The following is a 27829-nucleotide window of genomic DNA, read 5'->3' as shown; positions in this document are numbered from 1 at the left end:
ATGGCAGAGGAAGGTCAGGTGCAATGGATTGAGACATTTTATAGTAGACATGGACATTTTATATATAAAATCTATGAATTGTATTTATAAAATACCAAATTTAATGCTGCTTGTTTATTAACAGCCTGCTGACCTTGAATTTGAATGCTGTGAACAGCTGGTTAATCTACCTTTGTTTTCACGTGTGTTTATTTAATAGCCTGGTGTCCGTTGTGAGAGGACAGGTGGTGACCAGTGACGGCACTCCATTGATTGGGGTGAATGTGTCCCTTCTGCATTACCCCCAGCAGGGTTATACCATCACCAGACAGGACGGCATGTACGTACAAATATGCCTTACTTACACAGACAAGCACATTCATAAACACATAATTATGCTAATACCTATCCTTAAGATAGTCGGTGAAAAACCATTTTGCATAGTTTTATGCAAATTCATATTTACATCTCGCTGCTTCCCACACAAGTCAAGTCAAATCAACACAAATAGGCAAATTCTCAACCCCGTGTCATGATACTGTCACTCAAAGGCAACACATTACAATTTGACCCATGAATGTCCTTTTATGATCATTTTATGAACCAGAAAGTTCAATTTACAGATCACATTTGCATATTTGTTTTTTGCATAAACAAAAAAATCTACACGTTATACTTGTATAAATTAACTAATAAAATTCTAATAATTTTTTAATCCCACCTAACATTAAAGTTTTAAAAGATACTTTTCAACTGCAATAATGATACCACTGATGTCTCTTGGAAATGCTTTCCCAAATATTTAACAATTGACTAACATTCAACATTACAAGAGCTATCAATTTCAACGTTTATTAGACTACTTAAAATAACTTAAATTTAAGTGTACTAAAAACAATCTTCACATAAACCCAATGAAATAAGTCATATTTAGTAATAAATATATTTAGTTAGAAATTGAATAAAGTTGTCAAATTATAAAATCTAAATTAAATATAGATGAATCCTTAAAGCTACAAATTTCTTATTTTTTATGATCTTTGATTAATAGATATCAAAGCACCTGCTCTTTAAACTACTGAACATGACGAAATGCATCTCTTTACCTATTCTGACCCACATCAGATCTTAAAGTCTCTATAATGAGTTTAATTAGGTGTGTTAGAGGAGGGAGACAGTGCTGGGCTGTTCCAGAACAATATAGAAAACAACTGCATTTCAGAGACATGTTCTTAAATGTAACTCGTATTACAAATACATACACGTACAGTTTAAAGGGTACATAACATACACAGATTGACCTAATCTCATGTTAATCCTGAGTACCTATAGGGTAGTACTGCATCCTTATATATGCAAAAAGTCTTTAGTTTTATCTATTTATAAAAGAAATATACAGCTTTCCGATTCTTTCCGGAAAAGCCGAGCTCCTGGAGGCGTGCCGTGAGCGGAGCTATAATACTGATGTTTCTTGTTGTCCATTAACATATATTCTTATGTGCTGATTTCCAACTAAATACAGAAATCTGATGCAATTGTACTTACATGAATGGGGTCTTTTATCACAGGGACGGCTCCATGTTTTAATAGCAAACGATGTGCAAATCCAGTGTCAACCTGGGCCTTGTTTATAAAACATTCGTCACTCAAATGACCAGAACACACAAACGCACTTGATACACTCCGTTGCTGCCCAGAAAAACAAACTGCATCCACTGTTCGTGTAACGCTGGGTTCTTGGGGAAGCTGAACACGGTAAACTTTCCCTCACATCCAAAAATGCACTTATTTGGAGGCATTCTCAAACAAATCCTATGCAGCGACTGCTGATGATTTTGAAGCGTGTTGATGTGCGTAGTCTCGCTCTCCTCTGGTAAATGTGCGCGTTTCCAAGAGAAATGCTCATATAAGTACTTCCGTTCTCGTCTACGTCATTAGAGCCACGATCGGAAAAAAAACAGCCGAAACTTGTACCAACACGGAAGTACGATTTTCGGCACTGAAATTCTCAGTCATTCTTCAAAATAATTTTTTACAACTTTGGCCATGTTTAGCATGAGAATCCATCTCTTTAAAACCATGAACAACTCTGAATATACGAAACACAATTGTACCCCCCCTTTAAGGCAGCTTTATTTGCCTTTTTGGTGACTTCATGGCTTAACTGATCACATACGACGCTGCATGTATAGGCGATTTGATATGAAATGATACAGGCTACAACACATGCTGGCGCAGATCCATTTTTGCACTCGTTTGATTCGAGCCTGCCATTCAGGAAAAGGTTGGAGTATGCGTCTGAAACATCTCAGATTAGGTGTGGTTATAAAGACATTCTACTTTTAAATAAACGATGGTCCATGTGAAGAAAAATTTGATAGAAACAACAATTGTGAGTGGGGTATCCAACATTAGCCCAGCCCCTGGGTTAACTGCGTTAAACTGAAAAAACGTATCACCTGCGTTAACACGCTAATTTAGAATTTTAATATATGTTAAAGAATGAACCGTCTTTGTTTGCACGTGTCAATGTTTATGAATAGATTAAATTAAATGAGACTTAATTTATCTTGACAAACTATATATCATTATAAAGATCTAAGCCTCAAGCATCGACAACAGATCACTGTTTTTCAATGGAAAGCTTATAAAGAATGTATCTGCTAAATTTGTGTAAGCAGTACACATAAAAACATGAATAATGGAAACGCAGTACATACCAAAATCGGCGTAATAAGCGAGTCATAAACACATCCACAGCTGTAAATCCCGGTTTAGTTAGAAAGTTAAAGGTCCACTGAGCAACATCTCATGGAGCACGTTTAGTCCAACGAAGCATTAATGTTGTAATATGGATGATAATTCCTTTATGTTTCAGTTCTTCAGGGAAAGTATTGTTTGTGTCCGTTATGGAATAACTCATGCTCAGAAAACTGCGTCTTGGTAGTAAAAACTGTAATTTTTAACATGAAATACTTTCTTCTATTTTTTCCCCCACTATGTACAGGCAATAAAGAATAAAGTAAATACAGGTTTTTTACTGAATAAGAAATGGAATAAAGTAAAACAGTTATCCAGCTATATACCGTTATAACATAATTATGATGAGGTAGGTTCATTTATATATATATATATATATATATATATATATATATATATATATATATATATATATATATATATATATATATAATATATATATATATATATATATATATATATATATATATATATATATATATATATATATATATATACACACTGTTTTAATCATAATACATAGGTACACAAAACACTTACAATGATTTACATTAATTAGGTGTTAATTTATTAACAATTTGACCAATTAAATTAAGCAAACTCTTAAAAATAAAGGTGCTTCATGAGGCCATAGAATAATGGTTCCATAAAGAACCTTTAACATCTGAAGAACCTTTCTGTTTCACAAAATTGGGAACCTTTGACTGAATGGTTCTTTGTGGAATCGAAAATGGTTCTTCTATGGCAGGGGTAGGCAACGTCGAACCTGGAGTGCCGCTGTCCTGCAGAGTTTCGCTCTAACCCTAATCAAAACACATCTGAAAAGCTAATCAAGGTCTTCAGGATTACTAAGGCTACAAACAAGTGAGGTTTTTTTCAGGGTTAGGGCTAAACTCTGCAGGGCATCGACACTCCAGGACCAATGTTGCCTACCCATGTTCTATGGCATCGCTGTAAAGAACCTTTTGAAGCACCTTTATTTTAAAGAGTGCAGTGCAAAAATCTGATCTCCACAAACATACATTAAAAAGGTGAAAATATTCACTTTCAAGCCCCATTTTAACTGTAGTTATACAAGATTAAAGCAGTCTGCAGAGTTTAACTTCCAGTTCTGAGCTGATTCTGGGGCTATCTGATATTTTTGTACCTTTATAATAATCCCTTTAGTCATTATCCATCATTATCAAGATTCACTCAGATCAGCAGTTATTCTGAGTCATCTACTCAAGGGTCACATGTGTGGGAGTTTGCATGTGTATGTGTGGCGACCGTATGCCTTTAACTGAGGCATGACCGTAATGCATTAAAACATAATTTTCTCTTCACTAGAGTTTAATGAAAGAAAAAAATACTCAAGGGATGGCTCTTCATCTCTAAAGAAGGAAGGCTGATGTTGGGGATTATCCGATATATCCAGATCCCTCCTAAAAACCTTCACACAGGGGGAATGGGCATCAGATAATCATGCTTGTTCAGTGCTGGTGTCTGCTCTTGGTTAGCAAGCGTGTCCAAGGGGAAACAGAGGCAAAGAAACAGCTTTAAAGGCTGATGGTCTGGAACAGTGGCCCAGCAAAGAAGGGACAGAAGCAGTTAGGGAGAATTTTCAAGGCAGTGGCACTGCAAGGATGTGTATGTTTGTGTGTAAAGTCACTGCACCGTTCATCTCTCTCCTTCCGGGCAGGGGAGTCAGCAGCTCATATAGAGCACGACTTCAAAGAGACGCCCCTTCATTTCCAAATCTGCGCCTACCTCCTCGCTATAGCATGCTAATTAAAATAGGTCCTGCTCTAACTGCTACCTCCAGATCTTTCATCCAAATCCCCCAAACGGAAAAAAGTTACATCACATCTCTACCCCTTACTCTCATCAACTAATAGAACATCTTAAGTGTGCCAGCGAACTACTGATAAAAGACAGTGAAGTCTGCCATGTTATTTAACTGAATTCATTGGATTTATGAATCAGATACTTTTTTAGATTAGGATATGAAACGTGGAAGACATCAGTAACTAAGCGCTTTGATGAGGCTAACAAACCATGTAATTTGGAGAGGACCCATGCACTTATGAGTCTGATAACAGGAAATTATGAATCACACTTAGCCTTCATATGCCCTCTGCCCCCACACAAACAATGCGAGATTCTGGCACAAACTGTATCTTCCATATAAATAGTGAAATATTATTTAAATATACACTACTGTTCAACAGTTTGGAGATGTTTCAATGTTTTTGAAATGAGTCTCACCAAGGCTACATTCTGTATCTTATCAAGCAAAACTGTAAAACAGTAATATTGTGAAATATTACTACAATTTAAATGTTAATGTGTATGTTAATGTCATTTAAAATGTTTTTTTTTTTTTTTTCTGCAATGACAAAGCTGAATTTTAGTAGCCATTACTCCAAGTCTTCAGTTTCACAAAAAAGTACTTTTCATAAAAAAGTACAGTCTTGTGTTGCCATGGTTAATAATGATAATGACATGAACCACGGGAATACCATGTTTTCGTACATGTACTGTAGCAATACAATATTATTAATATTATAGTTTTTTATGTCATACTATCACTGTACCGTGGTACCACTGTGGTAATTTCTCAAGAGAGACAAATTTGGGTAGCACTTTATTTTACAGTCCTGTTCCTTATTTACATAATATGTACTTATTATAGTAATTACAATAACTATGTAATAACTAGGTACTAACCCTGAACCTACCCCTAAACCTAACCCTACCCCATGTAGTTACCTTGTGTTACCAGAACTTTCTTAGATAAATACACTGTTAGTACACTATAAGTACATGTTAGTACACGTACTGTAAAATAAAGTGCAACCCAAATTTGTCAAGCATGCTTGAGCACTGTTCTGAAGACTGTTGTTTATCCACCTGCAGGTTTGATTTATTGGTGAATGGAGGCTCAGCATTGACGTTGCGATTCGTGCGTGCTCCATTCTCTGCTGTGTATCGCACAGTTTGGTTGTCATGGAGAGTTTTCCATGTGATGGACACACTGGTGATGAGGAAAGAGGAAAGAGACATGCCAACCTGTGAATTTAGTGGCCTTGACAGACCCTCACCCCGAATCACAGCGTCACCACTCTCCACCTTCTACCGCTCCAGCCCCGAGGCCAGCCCCATCATTCCTGAGACACAGGTGAGTCACACCGCATCCCATCTGGGAGTAAAATGAGTCTCGGTTCATTTTTCCTTCAAATCAAAATAAATTTGTCTATGTGCCTCAAGCTCCTCTGAGCTGTATGATTTAATGACACTACAAAATATGAGAACCAGGTGATTTTTACTTGCATAACATACTGTACAGTCAGGAAAACCAGATATTCTTAAGATTGTCACACAGATATTGCTACTGAATTAATGATGACCGTGGCGTACCTTATCATGTTCCTTTGACAGAAATAATTCACATTTTATGCGTGTAACATAAATCACTTTTAAGGCTATAAGTGGAAGTCAGCAGGGATCAGACATAATTAAAATAGATATTTTTTTTTGTGGGAATGCATTATTTTTTACGACTGTCATTCTGAAGATGTTCATAGGTTGTCTTTGTAACTCTTCAATAAGCTTCAATATTAATGTGTATAAAGCGACTTATTTTTTTTTTTCACTCCCCTTGAGATCAGAGTTGCCATACACTACCGTTTAAAGTTTTGGGGTCAGTAAGTCTCTTATGCTCACCAAGGCTGCCTTTATTTGATCTAAAATTTAAAATAAATCATACTGACACCAAACACTCAAGCACAAGAACAATTAATTAACAGTGTGAATTTATGAAGCAATGCATTTTGTTTGAAATATCTGACAATTTTAATAAAAATGATAATAGGCCACAAGGAAATTTACAATACAGGCAATTAACTTCCTCTCTCATGCACATTTTTAATCACAGGTTCTTCACGAGCACACGGCTATTCCAGGGAGTGATTTAGACTTGATTTACTTGAGTTCACGTGCTTCAGCCTACAAACCTGTTCTGAAGGTCATCTTGACCCAGTCCAGCGTGCCCTTCGGCTTGGCTCGGGTCCACCTCATGGTGGCTGTGGAGGGCAGAATGTTTCAGAAGCAGTTCCCAGCTTCACCCCGGCTCTCTTACAGCTTTATCTGGGACAAGACAGATGCGTACAGCCAGAGAGTCTATGGACTCGCAGAGGCTGTAGGTAGGTAGTGGAACAATGGGAGGAAACAGATCTATATAAAGCCCTCGGTGTATGAATATATTATTAACTTGAACTGATTTAACCCAGGAGCAAATTAATCTTTTTTCACCCAGATATTTCAGTGGTGAGATGAATCTTCCTAAACTGATAGTACAAGTCAAACTGATTATTAAACAGACCAGAAGGTTGAACTTAATTTTCTCTGAACTACTAGAATACAGGACGATAATATGGATTTGTTCTAATCCTGGCACAAAATGTATGATTTAAAACTTGCTGAAAATACACAGTTCAAAAGCCAATCTCATTTTGTTGAATTTCCAGCACATGCTTAATCGTTATCCTAACCATCTTTTGCTAAACTGACACTGGGCTGTGTTCTAGCAATAAATAAAAGGTATAAGCAGCTGCATTTTTCTAGTCCATCTATATATTGCTGACTGCTCTTTGCATGTATAATTAGTCTGTAAATGAAGCGCACGGAGAAAAAAAAAAACAGCTTTCAGAAGGTCACAGGCCCATTTGGAAAATGTTGCTACGACTGGACTCGTAGCTGCTCTGAAATAGTTACTGTACCAATTTTCCATGTGCATAAAAAGTAAATTGTCAATACCACATATTTTGCTGGTATGGAATGTTTGCAATTATATATACCTAAAATATGTAAAATATTAGCTTCAATTGATTAGTCTAACCATGAAACCTATATTAAATTAGGTGGAAAATACATTCAAGGATAATAGATTCCTTTTGCCCTGTTTCCTTCTCTATACTTTAGTATCCGTGGGCTTTGAGTATGAATCATGCCTGAATGTGATCCTATGGGAAAAGCGGACAGCCACGCTGCAAGGATATGAGCTGGAGGCCTCCAGCATGGGCGGATGGACCCTGGATAAGCATCACATCTTGGATGTGCCAAACGGTAGGAATCGCTTATTAAACGCCACCGGAACCACCTCACGGGAAATGTCCCCTCACCAATTCAGGGGTCAGTGCCTCTACCTGGACTCATCGTCATAAATATTCATCTTAACATGAAATACGGTTCATTGCCTCATTTGCACATAATAAAGCAGAGTTTGAAAGGGCTAATCGCTCACAGTGATGACAGATTAAATCGGAATCATTAACACAGCGTGCCAAGTCAGAACTGTGCTCTGCAACATTATGGGGGACATGATTTGGCTGAATGAACTTTATCCAGTTTTCAGGCGCAGAATGCATACTTATAGCTTAATTCAATAAAAGTGCCATTAAAACACAAGCCTGAATATGGAAATGTGGCATTATTCCACCAGACATTCCCCGTTCCTTTGTCTTCATAATGAAACAGGGTGACAGGGAAGCTCATTCTGTCTGCTTAAATCTCCATATTCACACACATAATGGCATCTTTTTGTTCTTGGTAAATGACGATGTGTGCACAGTTTGAACAAGATCCAGCAGTCGTATCTAATGGCGCATTTTGGGAGAAGTCGGCTGTGCAAGCACATCCCGATGCCCTAAATGAAAACAAGATTAGACTGACACTTTTCAGGTGCAGTTGTCTCAGGTTGTTTCTCTAGAGTTAGTTAGTGTGACAACATCTGATTGTTCCACGCCTGAACCAAAGATTTTAAGCCTCTTTTTGATTGCTGGCTAAATGCCCAGTTGGCCTTGGGATTTCCACATCCTTTAATCCGATGACCTGCCGAACAAATGGTCATGGCCGTCTGCTCAAGCCTTATTTTTGCACCTCTACACAGTTTATCTAGTTTAAGCAGTCTTTCTGCCAATAAGTCTTAAATTCTCATTTTACACCTAAAGCGCCAGAGTGGATTAAACCAATTGCAGATTTTCGGAGATAGCTTATATCATTATCTTATTTAGATTAGACCATTATTATTGAAATGCTTTGGTGTTTCAAATTGTATCATTTCATACTCAATACTGATTAGTTAATAGTGCATTTAACTGATTTGCCTTTTTATAATTATTCTCAGTTCATGCAGATGATATCTTGACATATTTTTATCTGTTATGGTAAATATTAGGAGATTTTAATACTGCTTGGATTTTTTTTTATTTTTTTGATGGCTGCTGAAGTTCATAGACTTTGAATAGAAGATTAACTGCATTGTTTTTGCTGTTTTTGTGAACTAAATCTGTCAAAAACCTCACAGACACAGTTGAAAGCAATGGAACAAAAAGCCTGGGAACGGCATATTCTGATGGAAAGCGCTGAAGCGTAGAGCATCTGTCCTCATGCCTGTTATATATAAATCCATAACATGATCACCAGTTCTTCTTAACTCAGTTAGCAGGTTTGTGGTTAGATGAGTTTTACATGGGGTTACTCACTTATTTGTCTAAACGTTCATAATCTACTTAGGCATCGACTTATAAGTTTACTTTGAGAAGAATAGTGCTTAAAAGAGCTTAGCACATAAATCTGGCTCACCCTGTTTAATCTGAGTTTTTATTAGATAAAAGCTTTGCACATTTGGGCATGTCACCTTTACAATCTTTTCATTTAGTGAGTTTCTGTACATCAGAAGCGATGCATGGGAAGTGATGGAGATGGGAAAACATTTTGTCCTGAAGAACATGTCACAAATGTAATCAATTTGCCAAAGGGAGATCTTCTCTTTGACAGTCCCATTTGTTTCACTGATTGATAATGCAGAGCGTCTCATATCTATGGCTTACAGGTCTGATCAGCAGTCAGCGGCTGTGCAAACTGGGTGCCTGGGCATAAGTGTATGTGTCTGAGCAAAAGCTACATCCCACTGATGAGCTTGTCCTTATAACACAAGCATACTCTTGTTAATTTTAAATATTGAATCACAATCTTTATCTTGAAAATGTATGATATTGTCCACAAAGCTAATACAAAAATGCTTCTATTTTGAATCCAAATAAAAAACATAAGAGTTTAAATGAAAAGGTTGAACTGAAACATTTTGCTGAATTTGAGAAATAAATATTGTTTGTAGTTTTGAGAGCAGTACACAAGCAGTGTGAATTCCACAAGTTTGTGTAAAACCTGATCATGCAGCACGATTTGAGAATGACCCAAAGAGCATATTGTACTTTTTAACAAAGCAAGAATAATTAACCATCAGTATAAATGAGTTCACATGATCAGTGTTACTAAGTTGCTTATGTAATTAGTGATTCTTCTTTTAGTCTCAACTTTTAAATTTTAAATATTTTCATGTTTTAACTAGTTTTAAACAGGAAAAATATGTTTAGTGAAGAACAACAATTTTAAATGTTTCCCTGTTTCTATTTTATCATTTTATTTGTTCCTTTCTAAAAGTTTAATTTTAGGGGAAAAAGTTGTCTCAGACTTTTGGACCCTATCATAGGTGTCAGTCCTTAACCTTTTTGGTGTGTGTTTTTTGTTTTTTTCCGAAATGGCAGACTGCTTAGTCTGACACCTCTTTATGAATGCTGCAGAACACCTAGAATATTTGATATTCAGCTTGTTTGCTTGACATTTACAACATAGTTTTATTTATCCCATTGCTATTTGATCAGCATATTTGCTCAGTGAATAATCAATAAGCATAAGCATTGCATTACTGTAGATGACATTGAATGAAATTTCCATTTATAGAGTTTGTTGTACTTCATAGACATTAACATGTAGCTGAGAGTGGCCAATACAAATCGACTGCTTTTCACCTAAAGGTCTAGCCATAAAGTCACAAGATAATCAGGCCACAATTTACAGCCTCCATGCAAGTTAATGGCAAACACTAATCAAAAACATGCACTTTAAAGGTAATTATTTTGTGATGCTGCATGTACACTCAAAAAAAAAAAAATGCTGGTTTAATATTGACAAACCCAGCATTTTGACCAAACGGTTGGGTTTCTATCCAGAAGTTTGGGTTAAACATCTAGCCCAACAGTTGGTTGAAAACAACCCAATCGTTGGGTTTGTCCCAGCCTTGTTTTAACTGCAATTAGAAGTTCTTGCAATGTTTGCACACAATTTGTGCTATGGATATCTTAAATTATTTGACTTGTTGAGGTCAGCAACTAGTTTTATTGTTCCTTGAGGATGATGAAAAATTAATCACATAGACCTGTGCTGAGGGAGATGAGCTGAATCACATCTATGGAACAAAGTATCTTAGAGATATTGGACATTGTTAGTAAGAAACCAAACAGAACAATGTGTCCTGGCAACCACCCACAATGCCTTTGTGGCAGCGATGTTGATTATTACAATCAATATATTGTTAATGTTGTTCTTGTAGCACAGGGTTTGCAAAGGACTTACCGTCAGATCTTTGTAGATGTAGTAGTTCATTATTTTCTTCCTAGTATTTGAACAGTGGTTCATAAGTAGTGTGAGCAGTGCATAATAAGATTAGGGCAATGCAATGCAGCAATCACACAGTTTGAGTAAGTGAGAAGTGTCATTGGTTTGTCTTGCTGTCAAGGTCAGTGGCTGTTGAGTCACACTTAAAAGCAGCCACCCAGACCAATTCATCTTACTTAATGGTACATTGTAGACCTCTGAATAAGAAAAGCAGCTTCTATTGGTCCGGGTGTTCTCGAGATCCCCTCTGACTGTGTCTTCATTCCAGTCCTCCTCTCAATCAATTAATCAATGGCAGGCCCTAATCAAGCAGGAACAAATTGCTATGCACCCTGCTTAGCTGCACATGGGAAGACATTAGCCATGATTCACATGCAGTTCAGAATTGCAGAGGGTTTGGGGTCATTTAAGCTCTCTGTGAATTAACAGCTGATATCAGCCAATGACAGTTTACCACTCTTGCTGCTAAAGTGACAGTCATCACACTAAAGAGGAATGCCCGATGCGACTTGGCACTGGATGCACTTGATTTGTCTACACAGTGACAGAATACATTCAGGATAGGCACAAATCTATATATTTTGCAAATCATGTAGTTGGCCTGTATTATTAGCCTGCTTTCAGGTTCACATTTCTTCAGCTTTCTTTTGTTCAAAACCAGCTATACAGAGTGCGACTGAATTATATGCTTTTGACATGTTTTTCAAATACTTTTCTTTTTTTTTTTAGCATGGCATACCATTTTAAAAACAATGCTCGTGGCAGGATGCTCAAAACAGCGCAATATGCAATGCAACAGCCGAAGATTTCTGTTTGAATGTGTATGGCTGTTTTTTAATAGCTGGTGCTTTAACAGGGGATGTATCTGAAGATGCAACTTTTTAAATTCTTTTTATTGATTTTTTTTCATTCAGTCTCACATTGTTTAATTAAAATGCCATACCTCGATCTTTCAGTGAAAACAACCGAAATTACTTCAGTTTTGTGACTTTAATTACATTCACTCATTTGTCTGATATATCTGCTACACAAAATAAATACAATAAGGCTAGATCTGAATGCTGAGATCATTTATACCTTTGTTATACATCGTCATATATCGTTCCAGCCCTAAAACCACTCTATGTTAAGGAATTATATACAGTACATAAAAGTATGAATGTAAAGCGCTATACAGCTAAAGCACACTATGCTGAATGTATGCTAATTAAAACTCCTCTGCAAAAAAATAAACTGCAGAGTTAGTCAGAACTACCTAGAAAAAAGAAAAGAAAACAAGTCTATTTTCTGCATTTCCATGATCGGAGTGGAGTAGACCAACCTCCAATAGAAAACAAGCAAAAAAGGTCTCTCTGCTCTGCTTCTGACACAGGTTTGTCTTGCACAAATAATAAAAAAATAAAAGTAAAGAGAACTTGAAACTGGGCTGAAACTTGAGCCTTGACAAGACATTTTAAACTGAACATTTTCAGACTCCCATAGTTTTAATAAAACTCGGCCTCTAAACCAATTACAAAGCATAGATGATGGTGTGTAGCCACTGAGGTAGCTAGTTACTGAACTTGAGTTGTAGCGGCCAGCCAATGGGAGTGGAGTTCAGTGCAGTGTTATTGATGTGATTAATAGGCCAAAGCAAGTGTTGGAAGTCTAACATGTTGCTCAGTATGAATAATTTATGGCCCTGGGCATGGCACTTCCCTTTGAAGTTCCTCTTTGAAGCCAACCCCAAAAAGAAACAAGTTAAATTTTCACAGGACTGAAATATTTATCTGTAATGACCCAAGCTCCTCGCTCAGTCTTGGACTGAAAGTGGTGTTGAAATGATTGAAGCGATCAAAGGTTTTTGAAGCTGAGATCTATAGGGACTGGAAAATAGAGCACACAGCTGAGTAGACAATCACCTCTCAGGTGATCGAAATGTCTCTGGTTCGTACATTTAATGCCTGAGGACCGTATTCTTTTTTTTGGGGATATTGCACATTTGAGACAGATTTTCCCTGATTCGACAGCACAAACAACACATAATCCTTAAAAAATTAAATCATAGTTTTGCCAGAAGAACTGCTATTGTGTGGCATAAGTTTTTCTCTGAACAAGTTCTTTTTTTTTTTTTATAGATAATAGATTCACATGCTAAAATAATCAAGAAAATATAACCGTAGATTATTTTAAATTTAGAAAATAACATTTTTAGTGAAATGACACAAACAATAGCATAGCTTTTATTTTGCAGATGAAATATATTAATCTTTCTGCTCATTTCCATTTCAAATTGCAATGAAAGGAAAATGATGTTAAACCAAAATAACAAAGAGCAACATAAAATAAAAAGATAAAATTCTGCTTTAAACTAGACTGACTGCTCAAGAAGTGCTCAAATTTATTTCAAAAGTCGAAATCTAATCATCCATATTAATGAAAATGTTCATTATGGTCGCTCAGATGCCTTTAGCAGCTTAATTCTTTTTGGTGCTTCCTCATCAAAGTGCTACTTCAATGTCCACATTAATGGAGTTTCTAACGGAAGTTCGGGAAGATCACAGCGCTAAGTGCCCCCTTTTCATAGTGATGTCCAGGGTAGGAACTTTCATCTTTAGTTGAGTTATATGCTCAGGCCTTTCCATTACAGCCAGAAAAAAAGTCTGCTCTCTCTGTTTTTTTCTCTCCATCCCTCTTATAGATTACGAGAGCGTTTGAGGTTGTGAAGTCAGATAAGAATAGCATTTCTCTGCTTGTCTGAATAATCAAGTTCATGCATACTGTTTTTTGTTTTTTTGTTTTTTTTATTGCAAATGCAATAGAATTTTTTCATTTTAGTATTATTTTTTATTAGTTGTATTAGTAGTAGTAATTTTCTCTTCTTGAGTCTATCTGAAAATCTTAATTTTTGAGAATGTTTTTTTTTTCTCCCACTCTCCCTGGTGTCTCAGGGATCCTGTATAAGGGAAATGGTGAGAACGTCTTCCTCTCCCAGCTTCCTCCCATCATCAGCACCATAATGGGGAATGGCAGACGCAGAAGCATCTCCTGTCCGAGCTGTAATGGGCAGGCGGAGGGAAATAAACTGCTGGCTCCTGTTGCTCTCGCATGGGGCATCGACGGGAGCCTGTTTGTTGGCGACTTCAATTACATCAGACGCATCTATCCATCAGGCAATGTCACTAGTGTCATGGAGCTCAGGTGAGTGAGCACAACTAGACGGGCGAATCAGCTGTACGGAAATCTGGCAGAGTACCTGAGGAAAGATTTTGTGAGCATGCTGAGAGGCACGGTCTAGACATTGTCTTTCTACAAAACATTTAAAAGCATAACTATTTTTAATCCACAAAACTTTATAGTCCTCATAAAAAGGAGGCCTTGAAATTTTGCATAATGTCAACACCAATTCTCACAGCAAGCAATTTTTGAAGTCTGACAGTAATTGTCTTGAAAGTTATTGTTGAATGCTGTGAATCTGTAAACAAAGCTTTGATAGCAGTGGCAGCAGTGTTTGAAAGGCGATGAATTTAGAGACATTTTGACAGTGTTGTGCTTCAGTCTGTTAGAAACGTAAACTCTGTCAAAGACATTATTTTATTTCAAATCTACTCTCTTTGAAATTTACAGAATTTTACAATATAATTTTACAATTTTAGGTTACACTTTATTTTAAGGTGTCATTGTTATGTGTTATACATTTAGGTACTGATTCATATTAATTAACTACATGGACTTACTATATGGTTAGGGTAAGATTAGGGTTTGGTTTAGGGTAACTTGCATATAATTATACAAAATGTATTGTTATTATAATAGTAAGTTCATGCAATGCATTAAAGTCAAGTGTTACCAAATTTTACCAAATTTTTTTGTTATATACAGTGTTCAAAGAATCAATGTTGTTTTTACAAATAAATGTCATTAATTGAAGTATAGCTGAAATAAAATAAAAAAAGATATATATTAGAAGAAAAACTTAAATACATTTTTTAATAATTTTGCTGCAGCAGTTAACTGAAATATTTGTTTAAACTAGTTCTAAAATAACTCAAATGACAACTAAAATAAAAAGGTAAATATAAATAAAAATAAGATTTCTAAAAATGAAATGAAAATAAATACTGAAACAAAAATAAATCAAAAAGCTCAAAATATTCAAATATTATTAATTCAATAATCGAATGATTAATTAAAAACTATTACAATTATGAATAAATACTAAAATTCTATATAAATAAAATGAAAACACTGTTAAGGACTAATTTTAGAGGTATTGCAAACTCAGAATAGAATTGTGGAGAATACATACAGTAGTGCTCAGAACTTGACTGACAACTGGTTATGTAAATTAAATAGAGTAAGTGTATACTATTTTATCTAAACTTGTCATACTGTATGTTCTTACTATGTGTTTCCCTCCTTTTTTCAAACTACCCAAAGAAATAAGGATTTCAGGCACAGGTAAGTTACATTTAGTAAATGTAACACAATGCCGGTGTTTTAAAAGACATGCATGTATTGTGTACTGAATTTTAAATGGGCAACCTTCTACAAACATCACTCATTGCAACATTTTAGGGCACATTTTTATGGAAATGACCAAAGGGTGTCTGTAGAAAGCTAACACAGGTTTGTTACTAATCCCAGATGATGTCAAGGCACATTTTATGAGAGATGTTTCCACATCACCTTTTTTTGACTGCCTAAAAGACTTACTGAAGCTATATGTAAGAGGACTTTGGATTATGATGCAGTGGGTGACACTTTGGGCCTCTAGCTTAAAGAAGTACCACTGTTTCACATTTTCACATGTGGATTTTACACAGGCCATTGCTTCTGAGTGTGAATTGGTTTCCAAATAGACCAGCATAGAGTATGCTCAGCCTGCAAGAATTGCCCTAAAACCACTTTTGATAAAACGTGAAAAGATTTGCCTGATCCCAGAGGAGAAGGTCACAGATCTCTACACCAACATGCACAAAGTCTCGACTCGACTGGTCATTTAACCACTAATGGCATGTCTGGAGGGGCCGCATTAACTCATTCAGAAAGGAGCAGGCTGATTGGGAGACAGAATTAATGAATGCAAATAAGCATAGCGTTCTGAAAAGCCATCAGTTGTTGACAGTCATTAAGATATGCATATCATCAGCACATCGCAGAGAACCTTTCCCCACAAGGGAACAGGAATGATTGAAATGATCTGGCAGTCTTGAAGTCGTCACCACAGCCTCCGCAAATACGTTCCAGTCACATCACATTTACTTCCCTTTCACACATTCTTTTTTTTCTTTTTCCCATCTGTCAGGAGCTCACACCCTTTTGATAGATGCGAAAAAAAACATGCTGCGATTCTCTCAACGTCTTTAATGATATTAATATTCTAATCATTCTCTCATTTCATCTGCCATCTCCAATTGCAATGTCAGACCAATAATTTATGAGTCGCACTGGCTCGGCTTGACAGCAGATTAATGTCTTCGCTCATAACTCCCACTGTTTATATGTCTCTCCCCCAAGTAACAATCCCGCTCACCGCTACTACCTGACCACGGATCCCATCACGGGGCGGCTCTACGTGTCCGACACCAACTCCAGGCGCATCTACAGCCCACATGCACTCCTGGCCGGCTCTGAGTCCCAGCAGAACGTGGAGGTTGTGGTGGGAACCGGAGATCACTGTCTGCCTTTTGATGAAACTCAGTGTGGAGACGGAGGACCAGCCACTGAGGCTCTCCTTACAGGACCCAAAGGTATTATTAAAGGATCATTATAACTGATAATCAAAAGGGTCGTGCATTCTTCTCAAGGAAGAAGTTGAGAAACATGGGTTCTTCAAACTTCTGGAATGGCTGCGATGAATCTTCTGAGGCGTACGACACACTTTGATTGACATGAAAGTTCATCCCAAAGCTCTGTGAGCTTTTAACACTGTATTATGTAGTGAGGTTTTTGATTGGCGCTTCAACAAGGGAAATGGGAACTGACAGCCCCGGGATAGGCACTAAATTATTTGACTGAGCCAGACACAACGGATTGATGAAGCTGCTTTGAACGATTCGTTACTTAACCGACATAAATTATAAAACGTCACACTTGTCTGGTGAATATAGACAACCTATTTCAGCATATAATCTCGTCGTGCAGAAAAAGAGATGTTTTCATTGTTTTTCAATGAAATGTCATTCACACACGAATTCACGCACTGAAAGATGGATACATTAGGTATCATATTTCCTGTGTAGACGGGTACGTAAAGTGTGGAATTGATGGGATGTGCGCAGAGATCTATATTCTGGCTGTCGCAACTTTAAAAAAGTCAGAGGCATTGATGCATACATGCATTTTCCTCGGTTGAGTCTGAGATTTCTGCTATAACGTCAGTTCACTTCAGTGTTTTTGTCAGGCACACAAACTCTCGGTGCTACCTCTCAGCTAGGCACACATTTTCCAAGCCGCGGTTACTATAGCAACCCACACTTTCATAATTTGGGTTTAAAAGTGGGTTTGATGCTTTCCCACTCCATGCTTTTGTCAAATACCCTGAGCAGACATACGGACAGACCGAGACGGAGTGAGAGAGAGCGAACACAGGCTGAAATGCAAGAGGGAGGGAGGGATGTTCTAATACATCCTATTCCACTTTCTCCTTAAGAAATAATTCAGCAGTGGGAGGCAAGATGTGAATAATTGAGGGCGATGCTTTCTGCAGTGACCTGAATAATGGGAAGCCAAACACGACACATGTACCCGCTGCCTGGATCAGGCAAGCAAAGAGCACAGCTGTGTGACCCGCACATTCCGTTCCTTCCTCTCTTCTCTCCAGGGATCGCCGTTGACAAGAACGGACTGATCTACTTTGTGGATGGGACCGTGATCCGGAAGGTGGATCAGAACGGCATCATCTCCACCCTGCTGGGGTCCAATGACCTTGCCTCTGCTCGACCCCTGAGCTGCGACTCGGTTATGGACATCCATCAGGTGAAAAGTTCAAATTGCTCAAATCAACACACTCAAGTCAATTATCATGATCCATTCAGAGACCTACATGAGTTTTGGTCGTAGTACATATTTCAGATTTAATTATACTTTTTTTAATCTAATTTAACTATACAGTGCAGTGCCACAGTGATTAGCTGTTGTGTGTGTGTTTTAGTATACAATACTAATGCAAAAATCTAGACATAATACTCTTATACACAATATATTATGGGACATATAAAATATTTTTTGAACAGAAATATTTTACTCAAAATGTACAAAAATAAGTATTGATAACAGTTTACAATAAGGTAAATTTAACACAAAACCACAAATGCATCAGTATCTTACACTAACAATGAACAAGAATATATATATTTTTAATTAGTTTGAGTAAGAAGTTATTGAATAAATATATATGACCCTGTATGTGAAAACTCAAAAAAAAAAGCTAAAAAAAAAAAAAAGTCATTTTTGGTGATTTACTGTTTGCTATATAAAATCATCCTTTATAAGGTAAAGAACATTCTGTGAAAATGTAACATTGATATGTGTATCACTGAATAAGGACAGTAATGTCAAAGATTGAAATCATAGTGAAATTAAAGATTGAAATCAAACGTTAATGCTTGTTATCTCATAGTTAGATTTTGAGACTTTAGCCTGGATTTCAAAGAGGGTCACACACACACTGAAAAATCCTACATGTCCTGCAAATTCTTCAGTTTTCCTGCATCTTTTGCTTATTGGAACCCTTTCCAGCAGTGACTGTATTATTTTGAGATCCATCTTTACACACTGAGGGACTCAAACACAACTATTAAAAAATGTTCAGTATTCACTGATGCTCCTGAAGGAAACACAATGCATAAAGAGCCGGGGGTGAAAACTAATTAATCTAATTAATCGCAGCACCCTGTAATTAATTAGATTTAAAATTTTAGTCAACAGACAGCCGTATATATATATTTATTACATGGCTCTGTGGAATACCTGATTCTGATTGGGCAGTCCCGACATTAAGAGGTATGTTACCCCTCAATAACAACCGGTAAAAGCTAATAACACAGGCTCATCCGAGTGACAGAAGTCGGCGCTGTACTCTTGCTTGAACTATATAATGGATTATAAGAGAACTAACAAACTGGTAAGGTTTTAAAACATTTTTGTCTTAATTATTTTATTGCATTAATTATTTTTGTGGTGAAATTTTGTGTATTAAGTTGGTTGACTTCACCGTTTCCCTTAAATGTCCATTTAGTTTGAATTTGCTGCTTGTTCGCAACTGCTGTCCTCAAAGAAGCTTTGCGCTCAAATATTTCAACTCAAATCAATATTTTGCGTCTAATTATTTACTTATGTGGCAAGCAGCTGTGTAATAAGCATGATAATGTACATCCAGTTGGTTGTTATATCATAATAAACCCCTTATATATTTATAATTTTTTTTAATATAATATTATGTAGAAGATACCATTCATCTAAATTCATATGCTGTAAAAATATTCTTCATTGTTGTTTCTTAATGTTAACATTAAAGCTTTTACATTGGTGTTAACAAAATATTTATTGATAATTTATACAGCCTGAAATATAATGGATTAAAAAACTATTATGTATGTGGGTAGGATTAAAAACTAGCATTTACTAATATCTGTCTATCCCAAAATGGAAGTGGAGTTATATAAACTATAATGGCAACAAATAATTTTTTCTTATTCATCTGCCTGTAGGTGTCTTTAGAATGGCCGACAGATCTGGCTGTTAGTCCGATGGATAACTCATTGTTTGTGCTGGATGGCAGTGTGGTTTTGCGGATCACTGAGGAGGGGCAGGTCAGCGTGGCAGCGGGCAGACCCCTTCACTGCCCCATGCCTTCTACAGACATCCTGGTGACAGAAACACAGCGAGCCACGCATACCCATCTGGAATCCCCAAGTGCCATCGCCATCTCCTTCAGTGGAGAGCTGTATATCGCGGAGACAGACGAGAGGAAGATGAGCCGCATACGCAGCGTGGCAGCAGATGGCGAGATCACTCACCTGGCGGGGGCGCCTTCAGACTGCGACTGCAAGACCGACGTCAACTGTGATTGTTACCTTACAGGAGACGGCTTCGCTAAAGATGCCCGGCTGAACGGGCCGTCCTCTCTTGTGGCAGCTCCGGATGGAACCCTGTATGTAGCCGACCTGGGAAACATTCGCATTCGAGTGATTGGAAAAAACAAGCCTGCACTTAACAGCATGGGCTTGTATGAAGTGGCATCTTCTGGGGAGCAGGAAGTGTACATGTTTGACAGTAATGGCACGCACCAGCACACGGCCAACCTGATCACTGGAGACTTCAAATATAACTTCAGCTATAGCAATGAGGGAGATCTGACCTCGGTGGCTGACAGTCATGGGAACACGCTACGGATTCGCCGGGATGCCAGCCGCCTTCCTGTCCGCATCGTTGCACCTGACAACCAGGTTATTTGGCTAACTGTAGGCTCGAGTGGTGGGTTGAAGACCCTTGGCACACAGGGGCGTGAACAGGTGCTGCTAACTTACCATGGCAACAGTGGTCTCCTGGCAACCAAGAGCACTGCCAATGGATGGACAACATTCTATGAGTAAGAGTGTTTGACAGTTTTGCTCGCTACTCTTTGCTTGCCAGGACAAACATCCCTATAATTGCTCAAATTTAGGGTCAGTGAACTTAACAAGAATTTAATCAGCTCGAATTCATCCAGCACCATTTGGGCTACAGAAAGAGCTGGGTAGATTAATCACAAATTGTTACTGATTCCAAATTACATGCCAAAAATTGTGATTAGTAACATAATCCATTACACAATATAATCTTGACTACTTTTTTGATTACTTTTAAACTAACTCGTTTATCACATTGATTTAAATGGGATAATCTGGTACCATATCAATGTAAAAGCACAAATGGTAAGAAAATATATTCCATTTGCTGTAATTAACAACATGAACTGCATTAAACATTAAATTACGTTATTAATTTCAAGCTAATAATTAACTAAATCATAAAAGTATAACATTAAAATGATTAGCTCTCAGTAGTACTCCATGTAAATATATTTGGTGAACATTTGGAAAAGGACCTGAACCATTTTTAGGGAACAACATCATGACACAGAAGGAATATAAACATTAAGACAGATAGACCAGTGGAAAAATGCATATTCATATGGTTTGCATTAAATGTAGGCTTTTATACATTTCTTTCAGCTATGACACAGAGGGACGACTGACCAATGTAACTTTTCCTACTGGAGTGGTGACCAGTCTGGCCTATGACATGGATACTGTCTCTACAGTAGAAAGAGAAAGTTTTGAACGAGATGAAGCTGCAACTATAACTACAAACCAGTCAGCAATTCAAAATGTCCTCACATTACATCAAGGTAAGCCTCGTGTTCCATGTTATTATATTTTTTTTTTCTAGCCTTTCTGTCTGTGCCATTTATGTTGTCTTTGATATTTTGCAGATCAGCTGAAGAACAACTATGTGATTGGTTATGACCATTCCTTGTGGATTCTGTATGCCAATGGAATGAACACTCACTACCAGACTGAGCCACACATTCTTGCTGGCGCATCTTCTCCTATACTGGCACGAAGAAACATGACCCTGCCCGATGACAGCGGGCAAAACTTGGTGGAATGGCGCTTTCGCAAAGAGCAGACGAGGACGAAGGTCACAGTGTTTGGACGCAAGTTACGAGTACGTAATAAAGTCCCAAATATCGAGGACAAATAAATAATTTAAAAATATTTCCTATTAAAAGAAACCATAGGACAGTGTTGTTCTTAAATCTTTTAAATCAAAGCACTTGACATTTGTCAGGTATTTTAAAACTCACACATGATTTCTTTGAAATACTTATGTTTATTTGAATTCTTGCTAATTAAATTTGGCATGAAAATGGCACCTGGCATAATACGCAGTTTAAAAATCCTGCAAGCTTTCTTGCTATATTTTTTATTTAGATATAAATTCTTACAAATTAGATCAATTAAGTAAATTTGGCACCCAGCTAACCTAGGAGTACAAAAAAAGCTTTACAGTGGTTAAGTTTATTCTAAAATGTATATGTTGCTTACACTGGAAGATGATTTAATAGCTTGAATGTGCCACTGAGCCACTTAGTTTTATAAAGTTGCGGTATTAATCATGAGACTCATTTTCACAAGTCAAACTTTCTGGCGGACCAAAGTCAAACCAAGGCAACTCTGACAGATGAAAAATCTGCCAATTTGCTAGTCAATTTTCTGCCATTTTACTGTTGCCATACCAATTTTGTGTCTCTCTTTCGCCTGCACTTCAAGGTAAATGGACGGAACATTTTGTCTGTTGATTATGACCGAGCGCTGAGGATTGAAAAGATCTATGATGATCACCGTAAATTCCTTCTGAAGATTGGTTATGACACAGCAGGTCAACCTACTCTCTGGATGCCAAGTAGCAAGCTGCTGCCTGTCAACCTCACCCGCAATAGCAATGGCCAGTTGAGTGCCATACACTGGGGCTCTGTCTCAGAGAGGGCCGAGTATGATGGACAAGGCCGTCTGCTTTCCAGAACATTTCCTGATGGGAAGACCTGGAGCTACACTTATCTGGAGAAGGTAAAGGCCAGTTGAAATTGCTTTTAGTGATGTCTTCGATATGCAGTAGACATCAAGAGTTTTGTCAGTAGACTCTGCCACATATAAACAGTTTACCACCAATGTAAAGCTTTTCTGACTTAACCACCTTTGCTCAATGCATCCTTTAAAAAACACACCCTACACATGATGTTTTATTTCTTCCATTGAACAAAAAAGAAAGCATTTTGGATCTACACCCAAGCTGTTCTTTCCTAAAAGTTGACCACATCAAGATTAGGGGAAAGTCATGACCTGATGGTTAAAGTTGGATTCATAATCCAAAAAGTTGTGAGTTTGAGTGTTGGCCCTGCAGGAATTAAAAGTGTGGGAGTGAATGTACAGTGCTCTTTCCCGCCTTGAGCAAAGGCACCAAACCCCCAGCTGCTCCCCATGCACCCCTGCCTAAAATGGCTGCCTACTGCTCCGGGTGTGTGTTCACGGCGTGTGTTCAGTGCTGTCTGTGTGCACTTTGGATGGGTTAAATGCAGAGTATGAGTATGGGTCACCATACTTGGCTGTATGTCACGTCACTTTCACTTTCATTAACTAGAGACATGATTAATCAAGTTCTTAGCAATGCATATTACTAATAAAAAATTTAGTTTTGATATTTATGGTAGGAAATTTACAAAATATATTCATGGAACTAATATTTATTCAATATACTTATGATTTTTGGCATAAAAAACAATAAATAATTCTGACGCATACAATGTTTTTTGGCTGTTGCTAAAAATATACCCCAGCGACTTGAGACTGGTTCTGTGGTCTAGGGTCACATATTATTTTTGTGTATTATCTATTATGAATACACTGGTTTGTAACGCAAACAGTTTTAACAATTAATGCACATAGTTATACTTCTCATTAATCCTCTATAGCAGCTAATAAACCAGAAGTCTTGTCCATGGGCTTACTTCCATGTTTAGGAATAAGGTGGATAAAAGGAAAGAAAAAAATGGGTGTCAACAAGTGAAATGAGGGCCAGTAACTGATGAAGATTACCCAACTAGTGTGACAATTGACATACAGTTAGTTAATTTTAATTCTCCCTGGTTTATGCAAGTTGTTTTCTTCTCTTTCTAGTCCACTGTCCTGATACTGGCGAGTCAGCGGCAATATGTCTTTGAATATGACCTTAAGGGAGGCCTTTCTGCAGTCACTATGCCTAGTGTGGCACGATACACTATGGAGACCATACGCTCTGTGTCTTACTACCGCAACCTTTACCATATGCCTGAGAGCAACGCTTCTGTTGCTGTAGACTACAGTGAGGATGGGAGGCTCCTGAGAGTGGCACAGCTGGGCACGGGACGGAGAGTCCTTTACCGGTACCGCTGGCACAACAAACTCTCAGAGGTTCTGTACGACAGCACTCGCGTCAGCTTCACCTACGATGAGACGGCAGGTGTGCTGAAGACAGTCAATCTGCAGAGTGAGGGTTTTATATGCACCATTAGATACAGGCAGCTCGGCCCGCTGGTAGACCGGCAGATCTACCGCTTCAGCGAGGACGGGATGGTAAACGCTCGCTTCGACTACGCTTATGACAGTAGTCTGCGTGTGACGAGTATTCAGGGGGTCATCAATGAAACCCCCCTGCCTATTGACCTTTATCAGTATGATGACATCTCAGGGAAGGTGGAGCAGTTCGGCAAATTTGGTGTCATCTATTATGACATCAACCAGATCATCTCTACGTCTGTAATGACTTACACCAAACACCTTGACGGGCATGGTCGGGTTCGAGAGATTCAGTATGAGCTCTTTCGTTCTCTGCTCTTCTGGATCACCGTCCAGTATGATGATATGGGGCGAGTCACCAAAAGGGAGATGAAGATTGGCCCATTCGCCAATGCCACCAAGTATAGCTATGAATATGACGTGGACGGACAGTTGCAGACCGTCTACCTCAATGAGAAAATGACATGGCGCTACAGCTATGACTTAAACGGGAACATACACCTGCTGAGTCCAGCAAACAGTGCACGAATCATGCCCCTACGTTATGACCTACGAGACCGCATAACACGTCTAGGAGACCTGCAGTATGAGTTGGACGAAGATGGGTTTCTTCGCCAGAGAGGCTCTGAGATCTTCCAGTACAACTCCAATGGCCACCTAGAACGTGTCTACAGTAAATCCAGTGGCTGGTCAGTCCAGTACCGTTATGATGGTTTGGGAAGAAGAGTCTCACAAAGTCCAGCATGGGACAACACCTGCAGTTCTTCTATGCTGATCTAAGCTACTCAAGCAGGATAACGCATGTCTACAACCATTCCAGCTCACAGATTACATCTCTATACTACGACCTGCAGGGTCACTTATTTGCAATGGAGATCAGCAGTGGAGCGGAGTTCTACATAGCCTGTGATAACATAGGAACGCCACTGGCTGTCTTTGGCAGCGATGGTGTCCTCCTCAAGCAAGTTCATTATACGGCTTATGGCGAAGTCTACCTCAGACTCCAATCCTGATATCCAGTTGGTGATTGGGTTTCATGGAGGACTTTATGACCCTCTAACAAAACTGCTTCATTTTGGAGTCCGGGATTATGACATCATGTCGGGTCGCTGGACTGCACCTGACTTCATGCAGTGGGAGAAAATAAGCAAGAATCCAGGCCCTTTTAATCTCTATATGTTCCGAAACAACAACCCTATAAGTAAAGTGCAGAAAGTTAGAGACTACTTAACAGGTATGGCATGGATTCACCGCATCTACTGTATCCACATATTGCAGCAAGTCCTGCAAGTAATATATCTGCTATACATGGATATTTTCCCCCATGCAAATTATGATTTTAAATTTATTCATTGATATCTGCTACAGATGTGAACAGCTGGCTGGTCACATTTGGATTCCATCTCCATAATAGTATCCCTGGTTTCCCTGTCCCCATTTCTGAGATGACACAAGCCTCCTACGAGTTGGCCAAAAGCCAAGTGTGGGACGACCTGACAGTAAGTTTATTTTTGGATGAATATCTCCACATTCTAGCATAATGGTTATTATAGTTTTACTAAAACTAAAACTATGAAAAATCAATTGAAATAAAATAAATGCTAATTTAAAAAAATATTTTACTAAAAGTGTAAATAGTGATAGAAGCTATTTACAGTGCCGATAGCAATGGATGCCTACACTAAGTGTAAATTTTATATTTAGCGACAAGATGCTATTGACATTAAGTGCAAAAGCTATAGATTACACTATTTTAAAACAGCAGGATTTTCTGTTATTTATACTACTTAATGCAAATAGTGACAATTATCTGCACCTCAATATTGTAGTACGTTATTGCAGCATGTAATAATAATGTATTGATTTATGGTTATTTCCTTTATTTTTATTGAAATAAATGCCTTTGCCAATGTGATAAGAGAGTTAAAAGGGAGGAGAAAAAAATGGTAAAAGGGTAGATCACATCAAACATACTGCAGTTTAGACTCTACCATCTATGACATTGGAGCTGATGTTTGACAGCTGTTTTTTGTAGCGTTGACTATACCAATCACATGTTGGTGGGCAGAGTTCTTGTAGTATCCTTTTGAAAAGAAAAAAATGTCACCATCTGAAACTAGAATGGAACTAGAGCCACACGTTTGTATAAAATGTTTATTTTCTTCTTTTGTAGGCCAGCTTTGCAGTCCAGCAGCATGTCATTCGACAAGCTGAAGCATTTCTAACATTTGGGGATCTGCCACAGGTTGAGTTCGGCCATAGCCAAAGGGCTGATAAACCCTGGCTGTGTTTGCCTCAAGCGATTCATTGATAGGTCGCGGGATCATGCTGGCCCTTTACAAGGGCATTGTGATAACTCGCGCACTAAGCCTGGCTAATGAGGACTGCGTCAAGGTTGCCACATCCTCAGTGGCGCACTTTACTTGAAAGACTTGCACTTTATCATAGATGGCAGAGACACGCACTTCTTTGTTAAAATGAATTCTCCTGAAGCAGACCTGGCAGCGCTGCGGCTTACTAGCGGACGGAAAGAACTTGAGAACGCGGTGAACGTGACGGTGTCGCAGTCCACAGCTGTGCTAGGTGGCCGCACCCGGCGCTTCGCAGATGTGGAGTTTCAGAGGGGGCTCTCACCCTGCACGTGCGCTACGGGGCGTCTCTGGATGAGGAAAGGGTGCGTGTTTTTGGAGCTGGCCCGACAGAGGGCTCTCGCTATCATGTGGGCACAGGAGCAGCAGCGGGTGCGAAACGGAGAGGAAGGATCCCGCCTATGGACTGAGGGAGAGAAGAGGCAGCTTCTCAGCACTGGAAGAGTGCAAGGCTATGATGGATATTACGTCTGTCGGTGGAGCAGTATCCTGAGCTAGCCGACAGCGTCAACAACCTTCAGTTCCTCAGACAAAATGAAGATTGGCAAAAGGTAGTGAACAGACCATGATTAGCCACTCTGTGCAATTTGTAATGGAAGAATAAGTTAAGCGGACACATTTATTACATTCTCAGAGTTTGTAAAAACGCTACTACTCTTAGTCTAATAAGAAGAGTACTGCCTGGGGGAAAAAGAGCATTAAAACAACGCTGTGCGTTGTGAAACATGTGTTTTCTCAAGACCTATTTAAGGCCTTAACAAGGTTACAGTTGTGGAGCACAATGAAATATGAACTTAACAGCATCAAGAGACAGGCCGGATTCATACAGCTGTTGACATCTTTAACTATTTATTAATGATTCATTTTTACAAGCACTATTCAAATAAGTCCCTAAAGAGAAAAACGTACCTTTCGGAAAAGAAAATGTTTACATATGCATATCACTGTACCACTGCAAAATACCACATGTGATGTCAGGTGGGTTACTGTAGCCAGCTTATACACTGTAATATTTTTATATTTATTGAGATTTGTCTCCTTTTTTCCTGACATTTCATGAATATCATAATAGAGAAAAAAAAATGCTTTTGTTGGCAATCCTGTCATGTGCAATGAAAACTCCCCTAAAGTGTGATTTTA

General features: G+C 38.2%; 1 protein-coding gene across 1 annotated transcript; it reads left to right on the top strand.

The window, feature by feature from the left end:
* On the top strand, positions 1–27258 carry LOC113092919 (teneurin-3-like). Its single transcript, XM_026258699.1, is given in 23 exon segments — positions 1–13; positions 103–319; positions 5638–5899; positions 6656–6923; positions 7702–7845; positions 14169–14418; positions 15658–15678; positions 16738–16970; positions 18044–18198; positions 19932–20812; positions 21438–21613; positions 21698–21933; positions 22539–22835; positions 23943–25050; positions 25053–25318; positions 25320–25554; positions 25689–25819; positions 26494–26598; positions 26601–26718; positions 26721–26939; positions 26942–27003; positions 27005–27158; positions 27161–27258. Coding segments are annotated over 23 exon segments (5649 nt in total).
* Positions 27259–27829: the final 571 nt, after the last annotated feature.

This window comes from Carassius auratus, unplaced genomic scaffold (assembly GCF_003368295.1).
Source record: "Carassius auratus strain Wakin unplaced genomic scaffold, ASM336829v1 scaf_tig00214759, whole genome shotgun sequence".
NCBI classification, from domain to species: Eukaryota; Metazoa; Chordata; class Actinopteri; order Cypriniformes; family Cyprinidae; genus Carassius; species Carassius auratus.
This window is presented reverse-complemented; position numbering and strand designations above follow the sequence as displayed.